This window comes from Ammospiza nelsoni, chromosome 4 (genome assembly GCF_027579445.1).
Source record: "Ammospiza nelsoni isolate bAmmNel1 chromosome 4, bAmmNel1.pri, whole genome shotgun sequence".
NCBI lineage: Eukaryota > Metazoa > Chordata > Aves > Passeriformes > Passerellidae > Ammospiza > Ammospiza nelsoni.
In genome coordinates this window covers 5,460,667-5,479,425 of record NC_080636.1, presented here as the reverse complement: position 1 = coordinate 5,479,425, position 18,759 = coordinate 5,460,667, and the positions used below count along the sequence as shown (strand labels likewise).

Genomic DNA, 18,759 nt, shown 5'->3' with positions numbered 1-18,759 from the left:
CCCAGAGGAGCTGTGGATCCCTGCAAGTTCCAAGGCCAGGTTGGATGGGACTTGGAACAACCTGGGCTGGTGGAAATTGTCCCTGCATGGCCAGGGCTGGAACTGGATGATCATTGAGGTCCTTCCAACCCCTTCCAACGCAATATATTATGTAAAAAATTCCGTAGGCTCCCCGAGGAGGGGTCTGCGGTCAGGATCTGCCTTTGCGGTGTCGCTGTCCCCGCCGGGGCCGCGGGCGGGCTTTAGGACCCGGCCGCCTGTGACACCGCCTGTCCCTTCCCCTCCCAGCCGCGCTCCTCGCTCGGGACTTTCTCCAGCTTTATTTTTTTATTATTATTATTTTATTTATTTATTTATTTTAATTGGCGCGCGTGCAGGGGGGGGTGTGTGTGAAAACCCAATTCTCTCTCTCTCTCTCTCTCTCTTTTTTTCTTCATTATTTATTTATTTTCGGCGGGGGAAAATAAATAAAGAAGTTCTGCCCCCCCCTCCCCCGTCGGCGGCGGGGAAGGCGAAGGCGCGGCGATGGTGCGGACGGGATGAGCGGCGCGGCCATGGCAGCCCGGCGGCTCTTCCACCTCCAGCCCTGCGGTGAGGGACGGGGGTCTGAGGGGCTCCGAGGGGCTCTGGGGGTCTGGGGGGACCGGAGGGACCCGGCTGTCCCCCTGCCACCCCCGCTTGCCACCCCGGATTTTGCTTGTTGCACAGCGCAGGGGTCGCGGCGGGATGCGGTGGGCTTGGAGAGGGGGATGTGTTCTGGTTTTCCCTCTTGGGATGCGGGTTGTAAAATCTTCCCTTTTGGTTTTTCTTTTTTATTTTATTTTATTTTAGTTTAGTTTAGTTTTATTTTTTTTCTGTTGGTGACACTCCTATAGTTGAGCTGCTTGTGCAGAGCTGGATGTTCGAGCCCCGGGGATGCGGTGGGACAGGAGGACACAGAGGGGAAAAGGAGCGATGGAAAGTTGGGGTCTGGCTGTTCTTGGGGTGTTTTATGCCCCGTTTTCACTTTGTCGCCTTTGCACCCAGCATGGGGCGGAGGGCACCGGGTGCTGCTCACTCTGCCGAGCGGATGAGGTTGCCTGACTTGGTGTTGGTGTAAAAACCGCAATAAAAAGGAGGGGGAGAAAATAAGTAGAAAAAGCGAAACTTTATTGCGAAAAGTTGGGACAGTTGTGCGCGCTGGGGAAGACCCCCAGCAAGGAGTTAATCTAAAATGCGGAGGGAGGAAGGGTTTAAATGCGCTGTGTGATTTGGGGTGAAGTTTCAGAGTTATTTTTGCGGTGTCTCCCCGCTGCCCTGCAGAGGAAGCGCTTCCTTCACCGGCATGGCCGCGGCAGCGCCGGGTGACACCGGCTGAAGTGACAGGGACCGCTGCAGGGACTCTGTGCTGGACCACAAGTGACTGTAGGTGGCACAGCAGCTTTGTCACCCGTGCTGTCCCCGCAGCTCGGGTGAGGATCGGTGTTCCGGGAGGGTTTGTGCCTCCGGAGCTTTCCCCGCTCCGGTTTAATGGAAAAGTTTTCATTTAGAGCCGATGTTCTGCCTTAGCTCTGCTGCTTTTTCACGGCCGTGTTGGCATTTAGAGACCTGCAGGATCAGAAAATCATGGATAGGTTTGGGTTGTCCTGCAGGATCAGAAAATCATGGAAAGGTTTGGGCTGTCCTGCAGGAGTAGAAAATCATGGATAGGTTTGGGCTGTCCTGCAGGAATAGAAGGCATTGGGAAGGTTTGGGTTGTCCTGTAGGAGTAGAAAATCATGGAAAGGTTTGGGCTGTCCTGCAGGAATAGAAAGTCAGGGGAAAGTTTGGGCTGTCCTGCAGGAACAGAAAATCACGGAAAGGTTTGGGCTTTCTATTCCTGCAGGAATAGAAAATCGTGGAGAGGTTTGGGCTGTCCTGCAGGAACAGAAAATCATAGAAAGGTTTGGGCTGTCCTGCAGGAACAGAAAATCACGGGAAGGTTTGGGCTGTCCTGCAGGAGTCAAAAATTGTGGGAAGGTTTTGGCTGTCCTGCAGGAATAGAAAATAATGGGAAGGTTTGGGTTTTGGACCTTAAAATACATCTCATTCCACCCCTGCCATGGTCAGCGACACCTTCCAATATCCCAGGTTGCTCCAAGCCCTGTCCAGCCTGGCCTTGGGCACTTCCAGGGATCCAGGGGCAGCCACAGCTCCTCTGTGTAGATTTGCACGTGGAGAATCCAAGGGAATTTCCCCCTTTCCCCCAAGTTATTTCAGTGTTTGCAGGATTTTTCCTGGACTGTCTCTAGGTGTGAGCACAGCCTTGTCCCTCCTCTGCCAAATTCCTGCTCCTCAAGTGCTGCAGCACGGGATAAACCGCTTGAGCCAGGATTGAGTAAACCCAGCTGTGCCTCACCTGGCTTACTGATGCTGGGTTTGTGGCTGCTTTTTTGGGGTTTGTTTGGGAGGCTGGAACAGCGAGGCAACACTTGGAGTCCTGTCTGCACAGCAACCTCAGTGATTGCCACCCCCCTGCGAGCCGCGCGTCGCCGCTTCCCGGCTATAATCGGGATTTGTTGGCTGATCCATCTCAGCCAGAGCCCTCCAGTTTTGAAATATCTGTGGCTTTTGTACAGTTGGTGCTCCCTAAGAATGATGGACCGCAGAGGAAGTTCCCCTCCGGCTCTCCTGTTGTTCCTTGGCAGTTTGAATGCTTCAGCTTGTTTAAATAAATGCAGATAAAAAGGAAGGGTTGGGGTTTTTTTAAGTGGAGCCCTCGCTTGACCCACCCGGTGGCATAAGATATCTGTGTGTAAGTTCAGAGTGGCTTGACTTCTAGTAAAGCTGTAGTAAATCATTTGAGGCTGTAAACATTTATTAAAGCAAGCTTTATTTTTGTGTTGAGTCAGTGTGAAAACAAAGATGTCTTGGGTTTCAAAGGGAAAGGATCCGCAAGGGAAGTTTTCTGCGCTGGCTTAAAGGAAAGTGTCAGTGAGAAGTTGGATATTTCAGCAGAAGGGAGCTGAGCTAAGAGCTAGGGTCAGATTTTAGCTTCAGAGTTGGAATTTAATCCAGAATTATCAGACTTAGCCTGGTGCTGTTCAATTTGCCTGCTTGTTGTTTGGTTTGATCTTTCTTACAGGAGGCAGCTGAGGTAAGAGTTAGGCTCAAGGTCAAGCTTTAGTTGAAAAATTGGGTTTTAGTCCAGAATTACCCAGCTTAGCCTGGTGCTGTTTTATTTGCCTGTGTAAGACTAAAACCTCCAATTCTGTCCTGGCAGAACTGCACTGATGTTCTGCGCAGGTACTTCATGCTTAAGGACAGGTGTTAAATCACATTAACTGGGGAAAGCTGCTTTTTTGGGTTTGTATTTTTTTTTAGTAATTCTAATAGTGTGCTGTGATTGAGGTGTCTCTGGGAAGCCACAGGGTTCCCAGAACCTTTCTGTTTCAGTAAGCTGGGTGGCACTTGAGTTACCTCCTCCTCATGTGAACCCACTTCTGGAGAAGTCCTGGTTCCTTGTGTAGGATTGCCCTGAGAGGAAACAAAGCCTGGGAAACTTTAATAACTCATCATCATCATCATGGAGCTGTTATCTACCCTCTAAATATGCAAATCCTTGTCAAGACATCTAGGACAGGTTAAATCCAAGCTGCCTTTGCTATTCCCATCCAAACTGGGAATGCCAAGGCAGTTCCTCAAAGTTCATCCTTACTTGAACCTGAGCAGTGCTGTGTGATTGTGCAGTTTGCAGAGCAGCTCCTTCAGCGGTTTGAGCTGGGACCTGGTGATGCTGAAAATCAAGTTTTGTTTTTTATTCCTCTTTTTTAGTGGAAATACAACTTCCTAGCTCTGCTCTGGGCAGAGCTCCTCACAGAGGCTCTCTGCAGAGCACAGCACCGAGGGCTCCTGCATCTGTCAGTGCTGGCTGTGCCATCAAAGGGCTTTGCTGTCACTCATTGCTCCATGGGTTCTTCTACTCCCTCTTTCTAAATTCATCCCTGGCTCTGACTCCCAATTAAAACCAGCAGGACTGAGGGCTTCACTCTACCTCTGCTGCTGAAGGAGGTTCTGAGCTCTGAGCTTGGGTAGGGAACCTGAGGAGATTTGGGTAGGGAACAAAGCCAGAGCAGTGCCAATCCTCTGAGATTTGCTGAGAAAGTGCAAGAACACCAGGAGAAAAACATGAAAAGCAAGGCATTGGAGTGGGCTACACTTTGTGCTGGTGTTGGGTGAGGACTTTATCCTTCCCAACATGTTCTTTGGGGTTCCCCAGCTGATGGAAGTGGCAGAGAAAGGCTGGTGGGGCTGTGCCATAGTGGGATGGATGCCAGCAGTGCTTAATGGGGGCTGTGGTGGGGAAAACCACGATTTGAAGCTGGTGGAGAGATCTCAGCTGGTCAATGCTGAGAACTGGGCAACCCTTGTCTCAAGGTGTTCAGGTGGGCAAACAGTGGAGGTGGAGTTGTTGCTGGGTGTTACCCACTGAGAGGGGCTCAGGAGTGGAAATCAGGAGGACAGAGCAACTTGGGAGGAGGATGAGGTGACCTTCCTCCTGTCCTGGTGCTGGGGCAGGTGCTGGCACTCTGCAGTGCCCCCCTGGGATGTGCCATCCCACAGGACGAGGCGTGAGGCACCAGGTTTATTCTCCTTTTCCTCTGCCATCTCCTTTTCCAGGAGTTAAACGCCTCTTCCCCCTGCTCCGAGCCTAATTGCGTCCCCAGGGCTTAACACGCGTGTGTTTGTTTTATTCAACGTGTTGGCTGTTCCCACCGGAACAGGCTGATTTTTCTACTTTTTTTTTTTTTAGGGATTGGGCTCTTTTTTTTCCCTTTTTTTTTTTTTTTTTTGCTTATTGTGCACAACAAGCTCCTGCACAAGATATTCGTTGCGGGAGGAGGTTGGGAGGGGGGGGAGGAACTGTAGTAATGCCAATACTTCTTGAATATTATAAACCTGGCTTATCAGCCCGACGCAGAGCTGGAATTTGTCTCTTCCTGTGCTGCATCTCTGCTTTCTGAGAGGGGCGTTTAAATACAGGCTGGAGACGCTGCCTTGCCAGTGTGCTCTGCTGGGCTCTGACAGCAGCAGCGGGGCTGCTCCAGCGTCTTTGGGCTTTCTTTTATTACTCTTTTTTTTTTTTTTAATTATTTTTGCACTAAATCCTTTGGGGAAAAAAAAAAAGGAACTTCTCTGGGAGAAGGCTCTGAGACTGCATGTCCCAACAGTACGCGCTGCAGGAGGCGAAGGGAGACGCGGTTTGCTTCGTACCTGGCTCTCCTCTCTTCTCTGTGCTGATGGAGCCGGCGTCCTTCTGCTACCCCAGGCTCACCTTCCTGCGCTCTCCCTATGGCCAGTTTGGGGCCAGTGCTGGCTCTTCCCAGGATTTGGCCCCGTGGCCGCAGCATTTGGTGCAGCAGAGGTGGAGCAGGCCAGTGGATGGTGCGTGCCCAGGGTTTGGAAGGGTTGGAACGGGGCAGCAGAGCAGCCCAGGTGGGGTTTGAGGTGGATTTGGAGATGGGAGCAGCACAGGTGGGACTTTGGAAGGGTTGGGGCAGGGCAGCAGAGCAGCCCAGGTGGGGTTTGAGGTGGATTTGGAGATGGGAGCAGTGCAGGTGGGACTTTGAGGATGATTGGTGTGGTGGTGGTGATGCTGTCCTGGTCGCACAGTTTGGCATCTCCACCAAGGAGCAGCTCTGGGAGAGCTGATAAACAACCTCAGCGTGGAAAAAATTAAAAATAGAAACTGATCTGAGCTAGTCTTTTGTTTCATGAGCTTGTTCACTTGCTGAAATGGATCCGGCACTGCGTGAAACCTGAAATACCTGCTGGAGGCTCAGCGGGCTCAGTTCACCTCTGGGGTTGTGATGCTGTCAGGGATCCTCTGGACTGTTAGTGAAGGTATCAGGTGTGGGGATACAGGAAGGTTTGAAGATGTTCTGTGCAGGTTTGTCTCACTGTGAGGAGTTACCTTAAAAATTCCAGCTTGGTTCAAATCTTGCTTTAATGTAATATGGGGAACTTGGTGAATCCTGCTGGTTTAGGAGCTGAGCTCTGTGAGTGCTGATCCTAAGGATGGGAGTCTCAACTTCCTATAAAACTTTTTTTTGGGGAAGATATCTGGTGTTGTATTGCCCTGATTTCTCTTTAAAGGTGTAGCAAGGAGTGGGACTGGAGACCTCCAGGGGTCTCTTCCACTTTCTGAACCACGCTTTACCTCCTTAGCATCTTATTCCAGTCTGTGATGTGCCTTACCTGGAAAAGCTCGTCAGGTGGCATGGTAAGGGAAAAAAAAAATAAAAAATGGAGGAGACTGGCTGAGCAGTCTCAGCAGATAAAAGGCGTGGGAGGTGTTTAAAAACACGCTTTGCCTGTGGTTCTGTGCAGAGGAAACCAGCCTGGGGCAGGGCCTGGGGATGGGGGCTTGTGGCTGCTAAAGGGATGCCCCTTCCCCAGCTGGGTGCTGCCTCCCCTTGCCGTGCTCTGGTAAATATCATCACTGGGAATTATTTTACTGAACTCACAGGGATTGTCAGAGTTGCTGTAGTAGGGGAGTGACCCAGCCTTGCCAGCATTTGGATAATTTGCTGTTTATTTCTGTTTTATTCTTTTAGGGTTCTGCCTTTTCTGGGTTGATGTTGCTTTGGGGAGGTTGGTTGTTGTTTGTTTGTTTGGCCAGCTTAGACCATTCCTCTGGGGTTTAAGTCTCTGGGGGAGACTTGGCTTATTGTGCTGAAAATCTGGAATTGTAAGGAAAGTGAAGCAGTGTAGAACAGGCTGGAGCAGGAGGAGAGGATGTGGCATCTTCCCTCCAAAGCTTTTTAGGCACCTCACAGTCCAGTGCTGGGATTTAAGTCCCCTCGGATGAGGTGAGGTCTTTCAGCTCTAATTTCTGCAACTTGCTGCTGGAGCACAGACTTGCTGCCCTGTTTCTCATTCCACTGCATGCATGCATTAACCCCTGCACTGCTGCTGCCGTGCAGCTGAGCTGGATGAAGCAGCAGAGCCCGGCAGGCACGGCAGCTGTATCTTTAAGGAATTTGCTCTATCTCCCTCTCAGCAGCAGGTTTTCCCCCCCCCCTCTTTTTTTTCATCCTCTGGCTTTCCCTGTACTTCTCTCTGTAAGGTACAGCATCTTCTCACTTCAGCTCTGGCTGACACAGAGCTTTTTTTCTTTTTTAAGGAGGCACAGGAGCTTTCTCCATCCTGCATCCAGCAAAACTCTCTGGAGCACTGCGTCGCTTTAACTACTCTATTTCTGCTCCTGGAGGCAAACAGCTCTGAGAGCTGGTGGGATCCGGGTGGCTGCAGGAGGACACATCCCAAATCCTTGTTTGGGGCAGTGGTGGCATGTGCAGAGGTGCTGCCCAGGTGTGGGTTTGGCAGAGCTGGGCTGGAGGTGTCCATCTGGGAGCTAATGGGTCGCGCTCTCACTCCACCCATCCGCTGCTCGCCAATTGGAAGTGAGGGACAAAGATGCTCTGGATGGATTCATGTTGGAGCCAGTGAAAAAGCAGGAGCCGGCTCTGCCTTGGCCACCTGAGCGAGTGGCCTTTGGGGACAAGTGCTGCTGGCTGGGGGGAGCAGCCCTGAGGGCAGCAGAGGCATCTGTGGCTCTTGGAGAAGTAGTGCAGGTAAGTTGTGGTCTTAAAACCCCTCCCAGGCTGAAGCGCTGCTGTTGCTGGGTGATGCATTTGGTCAGGAAATCTGAAAAAGCAGCTCTGCCAGCTCTTGAATTATTTAATTCACTAAAGTAAGGCAGTGCTTGATGTATTTTCTATGGGCTTTGCTGTGCTTGGTGATGATATCTATTGCCTGTGCTGGGTGTCTCTGTGTTTAAGGATGGAGAATGCCTTTTGAATTCCATTTAAATTAACCAGAGCGCTAGCTGTCAGGGTTTGAATTTAGTTTCAATGTATGCATGGGGAGATGAGCACTGAAGAGAGCTTCTCTGTTCTGGTTTTTCTCTTAATTAATGGCAAAACATCCTCCCAGCCTGTCAGTGAGCTTTCCATGAGCTGTTTCACTTGGGGGAAGTGCAGTGCTGAGTGGAGACAAAATCATGTATGTGGTGTGTCTGAAATGCTCCCAAACATCATCCCCGGTGCTGTAGCTGTGGAAGCCTTGTAGAGGAACCATAAACAACATCCTAATGAATAACATTATCTCTCAGCTTGTCAGTCTGCAGTTATTTCATCACTGGACTGGGGCATTTTAATTTTGGATTGATGATGGACTGGGAAATGGGATCTGGTGCTGCTGCCTCTGCCCCCCACCTGTGTTGTTGTTGTTGTTGTCACTGCTGTTGTTTTATGGCTCCCAAACTGCATGGGGTGATTGGTGTTGTCCTGCTGAAGCTGGTGGGAACTGCAGACCCTGTTTCTGAGGCTGCAGAGTGCAGCTCTGTGGCCATTTGGGGATCCTTTTGGGCTGTTCTTGCTTTTTGTGGCAGAGGGAAATTTTTCTTTCTGAGTCTTGATGAGAAGCACAGCTGAAAACGTGTTGGGTGATCAGGTGGCTGGGTTCAGTGCTCTGCTTCTGTTTCCAGTACAGACCTTAGGTTTGGCTTTAACTTCTGGTTTTCTGTGGGTTAGATCTGTTCCATCCAGTGATTTTGGGGGATGGTGGTAGGGAGGGATGCAGGAACAACTTTGCTGTTAAAGCTTGGCTCAGCCACTGCTGCCTTTTCAGCAGCTGTTTTCATTCCTGGTGGTGATAAGATAGCAGGGGGAAAAAAACTTTCTAGAAATTCACTTTGTTCCAAAACATGACCCTGGTACCCTGGAGGAGGGAGGGATGTTCCAGAGTGACACTGGTGGTGCTGCAGCATCTCTTCCACTTAACCCCCAAGAAAGGCTTATTCCCACCAGTTTACTCCTAATTTTTACAGTATTTAAACATTTAAACCCCTACAGGGAGCAGCTCGCACCCTGAACAGCCCCAAGTCAGTGAAATGTTGTCAGACTGTCTCTTAACCATTTCTGCATTGTTTACACAGTGCCACTGCAGATAAGTGGCAGGTGGTGGCCTCTGGAAGATCTGCCTGTACAAAGAAGGCATTTCAACAGAGAAAAAAGATCTCGGGCATCTTTTAAAAATCCATTTTCAACCCTAACAAAGGTTTGGGGCTGTTGCAGTATCTCTTTTTCTTTTGGATTAAGAGTGATGAGGCTTCTGATAGGGCCCTGCAAGGGAAAGAGCTGCCTGAGAAGCTGTCAGTAAGAGTTAATGCTTTCTAAATTATTTAAATGTTTCAGGAAAAGTCTACTGAAGAGCCTCAACTGGCCTGATCTTGGGCCTTTGCCAGCTTGTGGCATCTCTGGAGGTGTTTTGCTGTCTCTCCATGTAGTGCTTAAGCAAGAAATCCTTGTGAGAGTTAAATCGCTTTTTAGAGGGTCCAGCAAAACAAAACCTCCAAAAAAAAAGTAAAAATAACCCAAGAAAACCCCAAAAAAACAAACTAAAAAGGGGGAGAATAGCCAGACTAGTCCAACAGCCAAATCCCAAATGTTGTTGGTGCCTTGCTGCTGAAATTGTCCTGCTCACCTGTGAAATGCTGGCCAAGAAATCCAGTGGGTGAGGAGTGGATATCCTGCATGGCTCTGGATGTGCAGGGTGCCTTCCTCTTGCAGCTCACCTCTGGGAGGCAGCCTTGGATATTAATTGTTTGGGTGGGCTAAATTGTGATGAGTAAACCTAGAAAACGTGGTGCTCCTGCTAAATCCAAACAGCTTTTTTGTTTTTGGGGTGCTGGGAGCTGTCACTGCTGCACCCAGTGACTCTTTATTAGCTGGTTTTATTGCATGGGTGAGCTGCAGGAAGCTGAGGAGGGGAATTGTTCAATGCAGTGAGGAAAAGGCTTTGATTTGAAAACAGCCACGTCTGATCCCTGAGCCTGTGTGTGGGTGGGTGTTTGCCTGGCAGGGAGCAGGCAAGAGGATGCTTCCTGCTTTATCCTTTCAATATGATGCTTTATTTTTTCCCAGCCAGCCACTGTGAAAATGAGTTCTGGGGTTTCATTTACCACAGTGCCCCGTGGCATAACTTAAAACCTCCCCACACCATTTCCATCCTCAGAGGAATATCCAGCTCCTTGCAAATAATCCATGGTTTGAACCTTGAGTGCCTGCTGAGCCTCAAAGGCATGGAGTTGTGTTTGCTGCCTGGGATGTCATCCCACTCTGGTGGAGGACACTGTTTAGATAAATCCATGGAGCAAAACTTTATATCCAAGTGACTCAGGATAGCCCTGGAAATGTCAGAGGACTGCTTTGTGTTCTCCAAAAATCACAGAAATGGGACATTTTCAAGGGGTGTGATGTTTAGTTTAGATAATCCAGACTTCTGAGTCCTACAAACAGGGATCTGGGGGAATGAAACCCTTCTGGGAAACAAAGAAATGGTGAAAATCCTTTGGGGATACTTCTGGTAGGGGGATAGGGGAATAAGTAGCACATCAATGCATCCCTGTGGCAGGAGGAGCATTCAGGTTCCTTTATTTTAAACATAAAGGGAGTTCTAAAGAGTGATTTAACAGAAACATTCTCTCCTGTAAGGTTTTCTGGAGGATGTGTTTATGCATCAGGAGGGCAAAGCCTGTGTCCCTGCAGGTCTGGGTCTCTGGGCTGGAGCAATAATTTGCCTTCAGATTGGGGCTATTTAAAAACACCTTCCTCCTCAGTGTCTGCTCTGAGCAGCGCTTCATCTTCCAAAAGTTTACTGGGGTGAAGAGCTTTGGAGTAGATTTAAATCTTTCTGGGGCATGGCTATTTCCTACACTGTTTTCAGGACCTCCTGAGTTGATTTCTTGTAGATATTTGCATGCAGATGATGTTTTAATCAACCCATTTGAGTAAAAATCTGCAGTGAATATCCCTGTTTTGTTACCCAGTGATGCCAGTCACCCTTCTGTGTTAAATCTCCAGGTGTGCTGGGCTTTTTTTCCCTTCAGGGGCTGTCTTTTTCCTCCCAGCCTCATGAGGAGGATGAGGATGAGCTGAGGAAGGTGAGGGGCAGCAGATGCAGGCAGAGGGGAGCTGCCCTCTCCCTGTAGGGCACTGCCCACTCTTTGCTCTTCTCCTGGTGTTTTTGGGAGCTGTGTTGGGAGGATATTTTGCTGTCTGTGATGGGTGGAACCAGCGGGGAGCAGGATCCCAGCTGGGGCCTGTGGAGCTGGCTCTGTCCTTGCAGAGCCCTTCCCTGCAGCCCTGGCACTGAGCTGGGCAGGGATGGGGCTCTGCTGTGCCTTGGGCAGGGAGGATTGTCCCCCTCAGGCTCTGCTGGGGATGGATGTGTGGCTGCACTGCCAAAGGACAGCCAGGCTGCAAAGCTGTGCCTAAAAAGATTCCATTAGTTGATCTTGACTCAACCCTTCAAGAAAAAACTCCCTGGGACTCCCAGGGTGGATATTCCCCATCTGATCACTTACAAAAGGTCTTTTTGTCTTTGATGTTTTCCTTTGCCTTTCTCCATGATTTTTAGGGAAGGGTCCGTGTTTGGGCAGCATCAGACACCATTTACCTTTCCACTTTCCTTTCCAAGCATCCCTCACTGATCTTACTTGAATTACAGTGATCAGTTTGGAAACCTGACTTCTGTGATTTTTTTCCTTCTATTTTTTTGGTCACACCTCTCTAGGCATGGAGAAAAACAAGTGAAATCTCCAGCTCTTGTCCTCCTGTCTGTCTGTCAGTTGTGATTGCCCAGCCCAGCATCACAGGGGCATATTCCAATTTCTGTGCCAGCAGGAGCTGTGCTCTCACCAGCCTTTTCCAGCTGAATTAGGTGGAGCTGTGGGAAGGAATCAGCTGCTGAAGGTGTAGATAGAAATGAGAAGTGGCAACTCCAGCCAGAATAGCTTTTTGCTTGCTGCTGCCCATTAATTCTTGCTGACTTGGGTGGTTTTAAATGATTTGCAGGGAATGCCTCCACTAAGAGCCTGTGCTGTTCGGTTCTTCTTGAAAATTCCCAGAATCTCTTGTCTTAAGAGCACAAGAGAGGCTGTGTTGGAGAAAAACTGTAATACTGACATATTTGGAGCTGTTCATCTCGTCTGTGATCAGATTTGCTGCCTGACAAGCTCCTGTCCTGCTCTGTTGTGATGCATTTGTGTTATCAAAGGAGCTGGAGGCTTCCTCATCCTCCTCCTGTTGAGCTCTTGCTGCACACTGAGATTTTTAAACTCCATTTCAGTCAATGTTCCACATAATTAAAAAATTCCTTCTCTCCTACAGGTTTTCCCTGAGGTGTTATTTCCTCTGTGTGTGATTTTTCTCTGAAGTTTGGCTTGCTGCTGACTTTGGGTGGAGAAGGGGAGCAGCACCATTTGGTTATTGGGTATTTAAAGCACATAAATTGTGGCTCTCTCCTTGCTCCAAATTGTGGTGCTAAGGAATCTGAATGCAGCTTCCAGATCTCTTGTGCAGGACTCCTTTGTCCTGGGGTGTTAATTCATGTTGGGGTGGAAAGAGCAAAGAATAAGAATTTATTAAGAGTTTAATATTGAACAGCAGGACTGGGGAGCTTTGGATGGGGGAAGCTGCATCATCTTCCAGCTTGAAGCCTTGGATGAGACCATGAATTTGTCCAAGTTGGAATTATCCCTGGATCTGTTTGAGGGGGTGCAACTTAACTGTAAAATTCCTCATTTTGCATTCAGTGAACTCCTGGAGTCAGCTGGAAGTGGCCAAAACCTTGCTGCAAAGCTCAAGTCCTGCATGTCTTCTGGGAAATTGATTTCTTTCCAGTTACCCATCCCGTTTCTGCCCAGTTATCTGACTGGGCAGTTCTGCATGATGCAATAATTGCTAATTCTTCCTGGGAGGAAATGGACAAAGTCTCAAGGCTTTTTCAGCACAAATGAGTGATTTTTGTGGTGACTTCTCACTCATAGTCTGACGTGTTTTGCTTTATCAGCTTTGAGGCAGGACATTGCACGTGCTGATGAGTCTGAGAAATGTCCTCAGAGCTCCAGCAAAAATGATGAAAATTGAGGTTCTTGAAGAAACTGTGGCTGCCCCATCCCTGGAAGTGTCCAAGGCCAGGTTGGACGGGGTTGGGGGAACCTGGTCTGGTGGAAGTTGTTGGAATATGGGGCTGCAGCTGGATGGTCTTTAAGGACCCTTCTGGCCCAAACCATTCTGTGAAATTGGGGTATTGGAGCACACGCTGAGTAAAGGACAATGAAGCTACATGATGTTTTCTGATCAGAACTTTTGGGCGAATTAAATTTTCCAGATGTACAAGTTGGTCATGTTTACAGACAGCCCAAGAGCTGCCAATATTAAAGGACCTGTAAATAAAAAAGTTCTTCCCTAGTACATCTTTCAAACTGGTGTTGTCTCAATACAAACTCCAATTAACTATCAAGGCACTAGAATTTTTACAGATTTAAGCCAAAAAAAGCCATAAATGCCACAGGCTGTGGCAGTACTTGTAGAAAGCTTTTGCAGAGCTGTTTCACTTCAATATAAGGCTTGTGCTGCAGAGGGCTGTTTATTTGGAAGATGCCAGCACCAGAACATTGTAATTGAGTTACCCAAGTATCCCGAGAATGTGTTTTTATTCATAATCCTCCAGTATTGCAAGGCTCAAGGGAACTTATTGCTAACTTTAAAACAAGAGAGTCAAAATGGGTTTATTAGTTGGAGGTGCAGTGTGCACAGGAATTTAATAATGGATGATGGCATGGCAGGGGTTTGTTGTTAAATGTAAAAATGATAAGAATGTAAGAAATCAGGAAATATACCCACTTCTTGTCTGGTGCTTCCCATGGCAGATCAGCTGTTCCATCCCAGCACCTTAAACAACAACAGCAACCCTGACTTTGCTGCCAGTTAAAAATAAATGTCATATCCAGGTCTGGTGGAAGGTGTCCCTGCCCATGGCAGAGTCTTGGATGGTCTTTTAACTCCCAGCTCAGATAATTCTGTGATTCTCTCATATTCCTCTGCCTTGGTGGCTCTTGGGGTCGCTGCTGTTGCCTCAGCTCAAAGGGTATTGGCTTAGCCATGAAATCTTCAGCTGCATCCTTGAGTCTGGAAAAAGCAGCTTTGTTTTCTCTTTTGCAGCACTTCAGCTCTTCACGTCTGAATTCAGTGCTCAGAAAGCTCAGAAATTTTCATTTTGAGGAAGGAAAGAAGTGGTAACACCGTGTGCCTCTCCAATTTAGTCTCATCTAACAAGCATCCCTGCAGGGAATAAGGTTGGGGTGGCAGTGGGAAGTTATTTTCTGGAGTAAATTAATGTTTAGAAAAGAAGAGCATGGCTTAAATTGTCAAAAGAGAGCTGCACCATGTGCTTTTGGGCAGACAGTGGAAGGTGACACCTTGTTCTGCCTTTGGATAGAGAGAACAGTTGGAGAGTCTGGTTGTCCTTGGAGGTGATGAGTGAGAAGGAGTCTGAAGAGAGGCAGGACCTCTCTGAGACCACTCAGAGGCACAGGAATGAGTTGTTGTGCTCCATCTCTGCTCCTTGGGGTAGTGCTTTCCAGCTTTGTCTCTAGAAGCGTTTGTCTTGCTGAAATTTCTTTGCTTGGATTTTTTTTTCTTTAACTGTTGGAGCCTTTGAAAGAAAACCTGAGTGGAAGAAACGGGAGGCATGGGATTGGTGGATCTGAGGGTGTGCAGAGAGGAAACCCCTGCACTTTACAGGCTGGAGGAAAATTTATCCTTCATGGAAACACTTCTGCAACTTCAGGCAAACGCTGGAGCATTACCATGTTGATACCTAATGAATTTGGAGACTTGTACTCCTGCCCAGGCTTCCCTAAGCCCAGCAATTGCATCGATCACTGCGGTGTTTCATAACTGGCCCTTGCTTGAACTCTTTTTAATTTCAGGAGTGGAGGTGAGGTGGGGAGAGGAAATACAAGGTTGGTGTGTGTGTCAGGCAGTGGCTGCTGGAGCAGAGCAGGCTCAGCCTTGCTGTCAGCTCTGCACAGCCCAAACCCAGCGCAGCAAAACGCGGCCGAGGAGCCGAGACCTTGGATGTGAAATCCTGTAAGCGCCAGGAGAGGGGAGCAGGTGGAGCTGCTGATGTGTTTGTCTTTCTGGCTGCTCCTCAGCCTGCACTTCAGCAGGAGCCAGCTGGCCTTGTCCTTAGGTAGCATCTCTCAGCATAAGGAATGCTGATGGGGGAATAAGGGGAGAAAGGGACTGGCGTGTAAGGAGATTAATTGGGCTGTCCCTGAGATCTGTCTGGTTTGTTCTGCTCAGTTCAGAACTTGGGGTTGTTCAAACTGGAAAAGAGATGTCCTGTATTAGAAGACACATTTTAAGACATTTCCTCCTAATTTATCCAAAGCTGGGACAGAAGATTCTAGGGTAAACTTACTGTGACATTTTACTGCTTAAAGAGGGCCTTTAGGAAAGGTGGGGATAGACTTTTTAGAAAAGCTTCTTGGGATAAGACAAGGGGTGATGGTTATAAATGAAAAGAGGTTTGGTTTAGATTAGGCATAAAGAATAAATTTTTTGCAGGTTGCCCAGAGATTTGGTGGATGCCCCATCCCAGGAAATGTTCAAGATCAGGTGTGCTGAGCAGCCTGATCTAGTTACAGATATCCCTTCCCATGGCAGGGAAGGTGGAATAAGCCTTTAGAAATCCCTTCCAACCCAAACTTTTGTATGAAAAAGTCAGGTGAATGTTGAATTCTGTAGTGCATCAGAGGTACAGATGCTGTAGCCCCCAATTTACCTTTCCCACCTCCACTTGTGCTAATCCCTGACCTTTCAGCTGCTCCCGTGGCTCCCTGCCTGTGTCTGGGCTTGTATAAACACCCATCACCTTTTACCTCCTGGGCACGCCAGGCACAGGTTCCTGATGTTAATGTGCCCCTTCCGTGGGGGATGGAAGAGCTTTTCCAAAGGCGCCAACAAGGCTGTTTGGAAGTCTGAATTGGGTTGGTGCTGTGGGACAGCATTATGTTGGGAGAAGACAAATTACCAGGGCTGGGTTTTTGCCAGGACATAGTAGGGTGAACGCCTGACTTTTTATCTTTTTTTTTTTTTTTCTTTCCCCAAACGTGCCATTGCATCTTTAATTACAAGGTTAAGACCTCTGTTTTATGACTCATCTGAAAAAAACAGCACCTCCACCATAATTACCTGAGCATGTTGCCGGGGGGACTGTGGTTCATTAGTGACTCAGAGGAACCAGTGGCACCTAATGAAATGGCACTGCCTGCTGTAACACCCCAGCCTTGCCCTTTTCATGCCTGCTCCAAGCAGGGACCAAACCAGTCTCCCATAAAGGTGTGATGCCAATCTTTGGGATGCTGCAGCTGGAAGGAATTTCTGAGGAAGAAACCAACCAATTCCTGATCATTAGACAGCATCAACCCACAGAAATAGCTGTGTTCAGTTAAAGGAAAAGCAGAGGGTCTCATTTTGCCCAGTGAAGGATGAACATGTTGCTTCAGGCTCCCTCAGAAGCCATAAGAGGAGTGAGAAATGGATAAACCATCCTGCTGGGAATGTGGGTTCCTTGGGTAATCCGCCCGCCGCCGCGGCGTATTTTGTTTGTTTCCCTGAAATACGTAAATGCAATCATTGCACAATAAAAGAGTCTTTAAAAACTTTCCTTTGATCATTAACATGCTAATCAGTCTGGATGGATCTTCTCCTTCCCTTCCAGGTGGAGGGAAACAATTGACTCGTGTAATGGGTGCCCCTTGGCCACAGTTCGGTGCCGTTTGTTCCTCCAGCCCATTGTTCTGGGATGAACTTTGGAACATTGTGTTTCTCCTTTGGACCAGACACTGGAATTGCCCTCTGGTTTATGTGCTGGCTATTTATTTTTTTTTTTCCCATGGCCATCAGGGTATCCCTTCAGGAACCTGTGGGCGCTGGAAGGTCTGAGTGGTGACAAGTGACAGGGCTGGGAGGTGCTGCCGTCAGTGACAAGTGGCTTTACATCCATCATGTGCACAAGGGCTCCCGGGGGACCAGCAGCAATTGTGAGCCCTGAAAACGTGGCACACTGTACAAGGGAATAAAGAGCCTGCAACCTGGGAGCCAGAAGTGATGGGGCAGAGAAAGGGTCTTTGGGAAACAGTGTCATACCTCAAAGGAAGAGCAGGAAGCCTAATCTGTAGAACAATAAGGCAGGCAAAACCTCTTTCCTTGTTGGCCCAAATTCATCGCAGGCTTGCGTAGGTAATGTTTGATTAGCCTGATGAGCTGGGGAGAGACACAGCAAACCTATTCCTCTTTCTGATTGCATTTTGGCTGGGAAGAAATGTGTGAAGAGGCAGCATCGAGTCCCACGTTTCCAAGGGGCTGCTTGGGTGATTCTTGCTCAGGGCTTGAAATCAAGGGCTCTGTTATTGATGTAAAATGAGCCATGCACCTGTCCAGGGGCGCTGCTGCCCACACAGGCTGAGCTGTCACATTTTGTCAGCCTTCAGAGCAGCCAGGCTGGGTTTGGGCAGCAGGCTTTGGTCACACCTGAGAGCAGGTGCTGCTGTGCTCTGTTATCACACCAATAGATGTTCAGTGGCTGCTTTGCCAGCAGTGAATTGCAGAACTGACTCAGTAGCAAAACTCCTGTTCCTAATAAATGCTGGGGATCCATCCCTGCTGCTGCTGTGTTGGTGGATTTGCTCTTGCTCAGCATCATTTCCCATTTGTGGCTTCCTCACCAGACCCTGTTGGTGCAGATGGTGTTGCCTGCAGGACCTCAGCTCAGGAAGTGGGCCAAGGAAGGCTGGAGGGTTCTGGGGCTTATCTTCAAGTGCCAAGCACTGTTTGGGGGATATCCTAATGATCAGGAGCAGCAGGATGGAAAGTGAATTCCCATTTTCATAAAATTGAGTTGTTTTTTGTAAATTAAACTGGTTATTTTGTCTGAGCACAAGGTACTACCTGGGCTTAATTGTGGCTAGTATTTTTATAAAAACATTTCAGATGTTTAGTTTGTGTTTTTGCTGACGTACTTGTTCAGGTTTGGTAAATCCCTGAGATGATCAGAGTCATCCTGATCTTTAGCCTTGCTCTTTTGTGGTCCCAGCCCAGGTTGTCTGACACTTTTTTCCAAGTACTGCCTGTGGCTGTAAAGGAAATTTCTGGTAAATACTATAATATCAATAAGCAAAAAGTTACATTTACCACACTCAGAAAAATCTGATGCCTGCAGTATTTTGTCATTGGCTTTGTGCTGTAAAGTGAAGACATTCAGCATCTTGATGATTCTCATGTTTCACTTTTTTCTGTCTTCTCCAGAGTCTCCACCAGCAGCGATGTCAAGGAATGGATACTTCTTTGAAGAGAGTGGCAAGTATTATTTGACTTTTTTGCACACACACCTTATTGGAGGGAGAGCTGCACTGCAGGAGTAGCTGCAAACCTGCCATGGGTGATAGAGAATCCATTCAGCTGAAGTGTGATGTGAAAACAGTCTGGTGTGGTGCTTGTGTAATCCAGTACTGTGAGCAGGCTCCGTGTTTTTAAATCCTGTAGATGTTTGAGATAGGCAGTAAATAATCAACTCATTGTCATCGGTGACTGTTCTGGGTGGCTCCTTGTTTTTCAAGTTCTTTTGTGATGTTTTCCTGTCATACAGCCTGGCAGGTGTATCTGCTTGTCTTTTTCTGGAGTGGGGATCATGCGTGGGTGTTGGATCCCTTTGGAGACATCCTGCCAATGAGCATCAAGCAAAACTTGGATGGCTCTGGCAGACAGATCTTTAACTGCAAGGAAATTTTTTTATTTTCTTTGAAGCAAGATGAAATGGTGGCATTTGAAAACTTGGATCATCTGCCTCAACTTGGATCATCTGTGTCAAAGATGACTGAGATCT

General features: G+C 48.1%; 1 protein-coding gene across 3 annotated transcripts in view; it reads left to right on the top strand.

Annotated features, from left to right (window-relative positions):
- Window positions 1-424: 424 nt before the first annotated feature.
- The window catches only part of SLC4A11 (solute carrier family 4 member 11), a 98,194-nt gene continuing 79,859 nt past the window's right edge, over window positions 425-18,759 (top strand). For 2 of the 3 annotated variants that reach the window (XM_059470676.1, XM_059470675.1), the window contains exons 1-2: window positions 5,178-5,403; window positions 18,183-18,233. In XM_059470676.1, the coding sequence (XP_059326659.1) occupies window positions 5,178-5,403; window positions 18,183-18,233 (277 nt within the window). Of the gene's footprint in view, window positions 592-5,177; window positions 5,404-18,182; window positions 18,234-18,759 lie in introns of those variants that run through there. The other variant, XM_059470677.1, reaches the window with a different exon arrangement.